Genomic DNA, 9,484 nt, shown 5'->3' with positions numbered 1-9,484 from the left:
GGAGAGGATTAGGGTTATAAAGTGGGATAGATTTTTGGGCAATTGAAAGTAGGATAGGAAAGTGGTCACTTCCGTGGGAACTAGGAAGGGTTGTCCAGGAAGTAAGAGACGCTAAAGAAGGAGAACAAAGGGATAGATCAACAGCAGATCTAGGATTTTGATGAGGGTATACTCTTCTTGTTGGAGACCCATCGTTGAGGGTACAAACATTTAACTCATCAAAAATATCCAACAGAAGAGTAGAGAATGCATCACAGTAGTAAGAACCCCAGGATGTGTGATGGGAGTTGAAGTCCCCCATCACAAAGACTGGGGGTGGAAGAGAAGAAATGACAGATTTTAATTCAGGAATAATAGAGGAATCGGGGTGAGGGATATAAATTGAGAGAAAAGATATGTCAAGGGATCTCACTGCAACAGCATTAAACTGCTGGGAGTGAGGTGGGAGTGAAATTGAAGAGTATGCAAGAGAGCGCTTAAGAAAGATAGCGCTTCCTGCATAGCCGTCATCCCTGTCATCCCTCAGACAGGCATAACCCGGGACCCGAAAACGGGAGCCAGGCAGAAGCCATGTCTCAGAGATGGCAAGGACAGCGGGCTTGTGATTATTAATTAGCTGGAGAAGTTCATGTTTCTTACGACGTGCACTTTGGCAATTCCACTGGAGTATCTCCATGGAGGCCATTGCTAAGAATGGAAACGACTTTGATGATAATTTCGGCAGCGTTGGACGGTAGGGGAGTCATTTCAAGTATGTTTGTAAGGGATTTGATGAGGTGACTTATATCATTATTCGGTGCAGATGAGGCATAAGGGTATTCACGCTCTGTGTTAAGAGCGCAGCCATTGGGTGAGGAGGAGGGGAAATTGCGGATAATATCCTGATGTGCTTGTCGATCATACCCCTTTGTAGGTTGGGGTCTGGGGCGGGGGCTACGGAGAGTGGTTTGTCGGTATGATTTCGTTGGAGTTGATGTAGGGCGTACTCTGGGGTTGGGAGTGGATGGTCTAGGAGAGTAAGTAGGTGGTGTGAATATCTCTTTTGCAACTTCAGCGTAAGAGCGCTGAACAGGTGGGAAACGGGAGGAAGCATCTTGGTATGAGAGGTTTTCTTCTGACATTAGGAGTTTTATTGCGTGCTGCCTAGAATGTTCTGGGCAGTTTTTGTTAGTGGCCATGTGTCTGCCAGAGCAAAGTAAGCACGTAGAGTTTTCGGTGGAGACCCCGCAGGATTCCCCTGTATGAGGTTGGGAGCACTTAAAGCACCTAGGCTTGGACCTACATTGAGCTTTGATGTGCCCAAAGCGGCAGCAATTTAAACACTGGATTGTGGGGAGACGGTAAGTTTCCACAGGGAGGGAAGTATGGTATGAGTATATTCTATTCGGGAGTGATTGCCCTCTAAATGTCAGTACAATGGATTGGGTTGGAATCCAGGTCACAACACCATCAGTCACATCTTTGCGGTTGAGGCGACGGGCTTTGAGGATCTCTCCACAGCCTGTGGGGAGTTCCAATGATTCAATGAACTCTTCCAGATGCCAGTCAACGGGAACACCTCTTACTAATCCCATACGGGTTATATTAAATGTGGGGATAAAAGCAGTGTATTTAGAGAGTTTAAGAATAGGGTTTTCTAGAAACTCATTGGCTGCTTGGACACAAGAGAACTCGACAGACACTTTATTTCTCCCTACACTTTTAATGCCATCGTTGAGGATCGACCTTATACGATTCCGATGTAAAAACTGGCCAAATGTAATCGCTCTCATGGAAGCGCCGGCTGATGGGTCAGACACTTCTCGGGAGACGTATACAATGAATGGACCTTTATCATCATTCAGGTATTTTTTGGGGGCGTCCGAAAGGGAGGGGTGGAGGTACACATTTTGTATGGAAGGGGTTGTTGAACCTGGGTCTGTTATTGTTTTTTTTGAGGATGAACCGATTTGATCACTTTCGCTTTGTTGGTTCGACCGTTTCGTACCACGCGTGGTCGTTTCAAAGTCCATAGGCATGGCCTGGGGGCTCTCAGTCGGTTCTGTTGTCATCGGTTCTGTTGTCACAGTTACATATGCCCCTGGATCAGGGGGTTCCGGAGGAGGTTCCTCCCCCATTTTCCCACCACCTTCTTCCACCAACACTTAGACTAAAAACTTACCACCTAAACACCAACTATTATACAACTAACTCACTAAAATAAACTAAAACCTCACTAACACGTGTTTTCAACACCTCAAACGCTAGCAAAGTCCCGTATATAGAGTAATAAAGGTAGATGCAGGAACGTTTGCTTTCTCATTCGCACTAAAAAGAGAGCACAGATAAAGTTACTAATGTAGTAAACAGAGATGCAGCTAACCTATTTTTTGTCCCTTATCGTGCTGGTTTTTTTCAAGAATACATACAAGAAGTTGCAAAACAAACTTTGAAAATTCGTGGCGTAATAATTGTATTTATCATGAGTTATTTACTTGTTTTCACATAAAAAACGTTTAATACAAATATTGTTGATCGGTTAATACAAATATTGACTACTAAACAATGGTAATAATTGTCGTGTTATTCATCGTCACGTCGAGCTATCGCTATCTCATACGCGGTTACACAGTACTTACATCTACCTATTATTCTATCTACGGTTTGAATATTTTAATTTTTAGCTTTTTTAAGCCTTTGTTTTGTTCTCCAACAACGCTCCCCTGTCAATGTCATTCAAGTGCCAAGAGAGCTTTCTTCTGTGCTTCTTTTTATTCTTCTTCTTTTCTTGTTTGTTGGCTTTTTGTGGTAGTGCCAGACCAGCACAATGCATAAGATAGCCTTGTCGCACTGTAGGTAGTGTAAATCCGTAAATCAGTAAATCGGTCAACAAAACACAGAGTCAGTTTATATCAGAGACAGTGGCATCGGCATCCAAAATTCTCGATACTATATCAATGTTACCCGTGTCTACCCACTACTGCACATGAGATTGGCAACTTGGCCGAACGAAAACTTGGCTTTTTATTTTCAATGAAGCTAGAGTTGACGTAATTTCCGTTGCATCATATTTGAAGCATGCGCCTTGTCATTTTCAGTCATTGGTTGATCAAAGATTTTTAAAATTACAATAATCGGATAATCGGGCCATCGCTCAAGAGTTGAACTGTGATAAGTTTATTTTAAGGTTGTTGTGATTTATCTGATGTGCATTTAAGTGAAATAAAGTGTATAGTCAAGATGCTTATCAAAGAATAGTAAGTAACAACAAGGTTATATTTTGTCCTTTGGGTGTATAAGAATCGATTTTTATATCGTCAGCTATTATAGCCCGTATCTCTTGTAAGTTGAATCTAAGTTTAGCGTTGTTTCTAAGTATATTTAAAAAAGATAAACTTGTTTGCGAAACTAAATTAAATTAATATAAATTATTACAATTGTTTTGACAATGACATTGGTCCAGCAGCCAGCTTATTGTTCTGGCTGATGACTATTTGATACTTTTGCCTTTTATTTCTCGTAGTAATACTTTTCACCATATGGAAAAGATTAACACTGTGTTCTTTTCTTTCAGTCGTGTTACTCTTCCATTAACTGTAGAAGAGGTAAGAGTTAAAATAACAGCTATAAACTTCAATTTTTTTGGAATTTGAGAATGCTTTTTGTGATATGATTTATTGAGGACAAACAAAACATATGAGGTGACAAATGCACCTTTTCCAATACTTAAGCCATCTAATATAATAAATAGGTATGTCAAAATTAATTACTTAATTGTTAATACATCAACACTAAAATTATTACACTAACCTCAGTGTAATAATTTTAAACAAATGTAATGAATATACCAATGTAAAGAGGTCTCTAAATAGATAGAAATAAAAAAAAAAACTGGCCAAGTGCGAGTAAGGCTCGCGCAACGAGGGTTGTGTACTACAGTCGTCTATTTTCGACATTTTGCACGATAATTAAAAAATGAATAAAAATCTGTTTTAGAATGCCCTTTTATATGATAGCCCACTTGATATAGTTATCTTGCTTCGAAAATTGAAAATACTACTTATTAGTTCATGACCACAATTTAATTTTTTTTGTGTGATCTAACCCTAAATTCACAGTTTTCAGATTTTTCCCCAAATGTCTGCTATAAGATCTATTGTGCCTACCTGCTAAATTTCATCATTCTAGGTGAACGGGAAGTACCCTGTAGGTTTCTTGACAGACAAGTATTTTCGAAGTAAGATAACTATATCAAGTGCCATATGGCAGTAAGTATCATATGAAGGTCTTCACCTGTACATTCTAAAACAGATTTTTATTTATTTTTATGCATATGTATGATGCATTATCTGTTGAGATTGCATATTGAGTTTTTGAATTATCATGCAAAATGTCGAAAATATACGACTGTAGTACGGAACCCTCGTTGCACGAGCCTGACTCGCACTTAGCCAGTTTTTTTTACACATAAGTTCAATATTTTATGGCTATTAATCTTTTAACAATATATTATTTAAAAGATAAGGTGATTATGAAGAGTTATCATGTAGTTTTATTATGACATAAAGATTATTTTCCTTATATGTAATGGTGAAACCTGAAGAATATTATAAGAAGGATCATAAATAGATAAAAGGAAGTTCCTACTTCTAAATTAAAGTTTTTTGCCTTTATTTAGAATCAAGATTCTGATGTTGACTAATTAACGAGCTTTCAAGTTTGTACGTTGGTTGCACTTGGCCTAAAAATACATTTATAGGACTAGTCGAAAATAACTATTTTTCATGAATCAAGAACTAGCCTTTAAATGGTCTAAACTATACAACAACAACCTAATTGCAACTTTCACAGACATCTTTCTATGTATTTCACACTAGAACTAGACTAGAGTATACGAAATAAAATATTATCCAAACTACGTACCCATATTTTAATACTTTTACATCCATACTTCCATACTAGTAATATAAATGTGAAGTGTGTCTGTCTGTCTGCTAACTTTTCACAAGCCACCCATCTAACTGATTTTGATAAAATCTGGTACAGAGATAGCTTGCATCCCAGAGTCAGGTATAAGCTACTTTTGTCCTGGATAAACAGAGTCATCTAGTAATGACAGGTCAAGATGGCAATCAGGGAAGGAATGCCCTGCACACCTGAAAAGCCCCCGCGCTAACGGGGCGCGGGTGCTGTGCAGGTTTGCAGGGCATCCCCTGAACTCAAACCCTGATTGCCATCTCAACCTGTCGCGGACTATAGATATTGTTACATTAATTTCTAAGTTTATCTAGATAGGTACGTGTCTCTCATCTCTCTCTTGCAACATTTTCTCAGCCACTCAGGTACTTACTTAAAATAAATGCAAAACTGTCTATATTAAACCATTGAAACAAGAATCAATAGTAGACATTATGTAATCCTCGCGGACGAAGTCGCGAGCATAAGCTAGTCTTTATAGCCAAGTAACAGGATGGGAAACAGTGTTATGACTCATGTGTACCTCCCTCTTCAGCGCAGATGATCCTTGACCTAGTGCCGATGCAGTCTTGACCCCGCATCTATTTTTCGTCATCGGTCTGCCTTTTGTGCAACGAATTTCGCGAAGAGTACAATATTATATTACTGCATACATGTTTCACTTTCGTGAAATGCACTACATAAGCAATCCCCAAGGTCTTTGTTAACGCAGCATTTTACTTTCGATAGTTTCGAAAGGTTGATTAGCCATCTATAGTTGATCGTGCTTCGATATCCGCGACAGGTCGAGATGACATTCGGGGTATGAGTTCCCTCCCCGATTGCCATCTCGACCTGTCGCGTATTATAGGTGATGCCCGCGGCTTCGTCCGCGTGGATTTTAGTTTTTATAAATCCCGTAGGAACTCTTGATTTTCGGAATAAAATGTAGCCTATATTGTAATTCAAAGTGTAACCTATCTCTATTCCAAATTTCAGCCAAATCGATTCAATCATTGTGGCATGAAGGAATAACAAACTTATACATTTATAATATTAGTAAGATACACCACTTCCACAAAACAGCAATAACTACAGTGTCATAATAAACTGCTGTTATCATATTGTGTATGGCCTGTCACCTTTTCTAATAGCGGGGCTTCATTAGAGGCGAACAATCATAACGGAGAATATTCGCGTTGTTGCGACAAGTGTGGCCGAGTAGTTTGTCGGATCGCGTCGCGGTGTATTCGGTCGCAGACGATTGCTCATCGCGGCACTGGCGAAAGGGACGCGGAATGGTTTTGTCGCGACAATGCGCTTACGTGGCTACACTGTATGTGTAGATGTAACGCGTTTATCCGTAGACGATGTTGTTGGCGCGAAAACGCGACACGAATATTCGCCCGCTAATGAAGCCTTTATAAAAATACTAGCTGACTCCTTCCGGCTCTGTTAGAATTATGACAACCTCACTGGTGCAATGGTGATCTATGTGTTTCTTTTTTAAATAAAAGTTTAATTTAGAAGTTGGGGAATTCATAATTTTTAAATTGTCTCTGGTCTGGTGGGAGGCTTCGGCCATCCCGCAAAAAAACGTGCTGTACAAATGTTGTATGAAGGGGCTCTTCTCTTCATTCATTTGAAATTCTACATAAAATCTAATAAACAACATTAGTCATCATCATCAACCCATCGCCAGCCAACTACTGAGCACGGGTCTCCTCTCAGAATCAGAAGGTTTTAGTAGGCCATAGTATGCCACATTGGCCTAGTGTGGATTGGCATTGACTTCACACACCTTTGAGATCATTTTGGAGAACTCTCAGGCATGCAGGTTTCCTCACGATGTTTTCCTTCACCGTTATAACAAGTGATATTTTAGCGAGCATCACTCCGAACGGGGTGTGCCAGGATTGAACCCCCCTCCTCCCGAATAGGAAGCGGATGTCTAGGCTATCACGTCACGGCTCTTAATAATGGAATGATATATTGATTTTATATGCTAGAATAGACAAATCTGTCTGTGTAAACAAAGGGTTAGACTGATAGTGTCTCGCAAAGCCGTCTTTCGCAGAATGGGTGTACTTGACCCAGTCGATGCAATCGGCCTCGACGTCGGCTTTTGTACCGACAGAAGTTGTGGCTAACGGTGCATCCACACCGCAGTTAACATTTGTGGAGCAACATTGTGCAACACGGTAACATTAGGTAACTATCTGTAACTTGGCAACTAGTGGGAAGTCCTCACTAGAGGCAATATACTAACAATAAATAACTTTTTGCTGCGTGATGTTGCTGAGTAACATTTGGAAACGTTGCTCCACTAATGTTAACTGCGGCGTGGATGCACCATATTTCTCTTGCATACAGTCTCTTAAATAGATAGGTCTAAATCAAGTGCTATCCTTTCCACAGGCAGCATTATGAAAAAGATAGCAATAAATTAAGGGCTGTCATTTTAGTTTAGTTCAGTTTAGAGATTGTGCAGAAAAAAATTAGGCAATGCACTTTGAGACTCCAACGCGAACCTTATAGGTTTCTCTCTGCGTTGCATTCCTCATTGCTGAGGATCCTGACCCCTTTCCATTAATCACTTAATAGTAGTTTTTTGGCTAAATAATGAAAAAAAATGTAGGCATACATAATTAAATTATCTGAATAACTGATCAATCAACGCACCGCCTAAACTGCTGAGGTTAGAAACTTATGTTCCGTACCTCAAAAGAAAAAAGGAACCACGTTGTCTGTCTGTCTGACTGTCGTGTCTGTCAAGAAATCTATAGGGTACTTCCCGTTGACGAATCGACGAATCATGAAGTTTGGCAGGTAGATAGGTAGGCCTTATAGCACACGTAAGGAGAAAAATCCGAAAACAGTGAATACGCACAAAAATCACAAAAAAAATTTTGTTCATGAACAAATTAGTATTTTCAACTTTCAAAAAAAATTATACTAAGTGGGGTATCATCATATGAAAGGGCTTTCTTTACCTGTACATTATAAACAGATTTTTAATTATTTTTATGTATAATAGTTTTTGATTTATCGTGCAAAATGACAAAAAAATACGACTGTAGTGCGGAACCCTCGGTGCGGGAGTCTGACTCGCACTTGACCGGTTTTTTCTTTACTATACTTAAATACTTGTACTTGTCCTGACTGACTGATCTATCAACGCACCGCCCGTACCTGCTGGGGCTAGAAACTTACCTATGTATCTCTTTATTAAACTTAACTTTCTTTGGACCAAATTTCATCAAAATCGGTTAAACGAATGGGCCGTGAAATCTAGCAGATAGACAGACAGACATACACACTTTCGTATTTATAATATTAAGTAGGTAGTATGGATTTTTCTAGTATAAATTTAGTATTTAGTCGATGTTGTTGTTTTTTTAAATCTCATTGTATCTGAATGGACAAAAGAAAATCCAGTTATACAATATCTAAACCATGTTCTTGAGTGCCGTGCATCGCTGCAACTCGCGGAATGCGCCACACGAGCATCCTTGACCCAGTGCAGAAATATAGTTCTATATTATTCTACGCTTCTTCCTGATCAGTTGGCCCAGCTCGTAATACAGCGGAAACTTATTCACTGAGGCTGAGATCTATAGAGCAGTGGTGCTGATACTTTTTAGGATTCCGTAACTGAAATGTGCCCAAGTTTCCGCTGTTTGTATTTTGTTTGTCAGCGGGTTGTATGTCATGATCCGTAAGCCGTTGTCTATACTCTATACTATTATATAAAGAGGTAATGTCGTTAAGTTTGTTTGTAGGGGGTAATCTTTGGAACTACAGAACCGATTTTAAAAATTCTTTCACCAGTAGAAAGCTACATTATTCCCGAGTGACATAGGCTATACGGGATCTTTAAGAACCTAAATCTACGCGGGCGAAGCCGCGGGGATCAGCTAGTCCTAAATACAACGCGATCATCGCGCGAGTAAGCGATGCGACCATCGCGTGCTTGCGTCAAATAGAACGAGAGAATACGCGATCATCGCGCGAATGCCAATAAGATTTAGATCGAGATTAGTATGTTTGATCGCGCGTTCGTGTAAAATTCGCGCGAACTTGCGATGATCGCGTAATCGCGTTGTATTACGATAACGCCTAATAGAGTGTTGAAATTTTCACAGTACTTCTATTCCGCTATAGCAACAAATAATAATAAAAATTAAATGGCCGCCATGAAAATTTAATTAAAATAAAAAGAGTTATTTCTTGTAGGATGGCACGGAACCAAAAATATATGACACATAAGAAAACATCCAAACTTTCACGTTTATTTTAGATTGTTTGAACTAAGCTTCAGTGTCTTATTAGAATTGTATATTAGGTATAATATTTAGAACATCTTCTTGCTAACTTAATTTTGCCATATACTTACTCGTACTACAGGTATATTATTCAACACGTAATTATTAGTATCTATGAGTATTTCTTGTTTCCAAACGATAAATAGGTACATAATTTATTTTACGGGTCTAAACTCTAATTAGGGCTAAACTTAATAAAAAACGTTAGATTTAACTTATTTACT

At 39.2% G+C, this 9,484-nt stretch overlaps 1 protein-coding gene across 1 annotated transcript in view; it reads left to right on the top strand.

Annotated features, from left to right (window-relative positions):
- The first annotated feature begins 3,038 nt into the window (after positions 1–3,038).
- Positions 3,039–9,484, top strand: part of vib (phosphatidylinositol transfer protein vib) — a 29,836-nt gene continuing 23,390 nt past the window's right edge. Inside the window, exons 1-2 of the mRNA XM_034972118.2 lie at positions 3,039–3,236; positions 3,554–3,584. Of these exons, the coding sequence (XP_034828009.1) occupies positions 3,220–3,236; positions 3,554–3,584 (48 nt within the window). The 5' untranslated portion in view covers positions 3,039–3,219. The remainder of the gene's footprint in view (positions 3,237–3,553; positions 3,585–9,484) is intronic.

This window comes from Maniola hyperantus, chromosome 9, assembly GCF_902806685.2.
Source record: "Maniola hyperantus chromosome 9, iAphHyp1.2, whole genome shotgun sequence".
NCBI classification, from domain to species: domain Eukaryota; kingdom Metazoa; phylum Arthropoda; class Insecta; order Lepidoptera; family Nymphalidae; genus Maniola; species Maniola hyperantus.
This window is presented reverse-complemented; position numbering and strand designations above follow the sequence as displayed.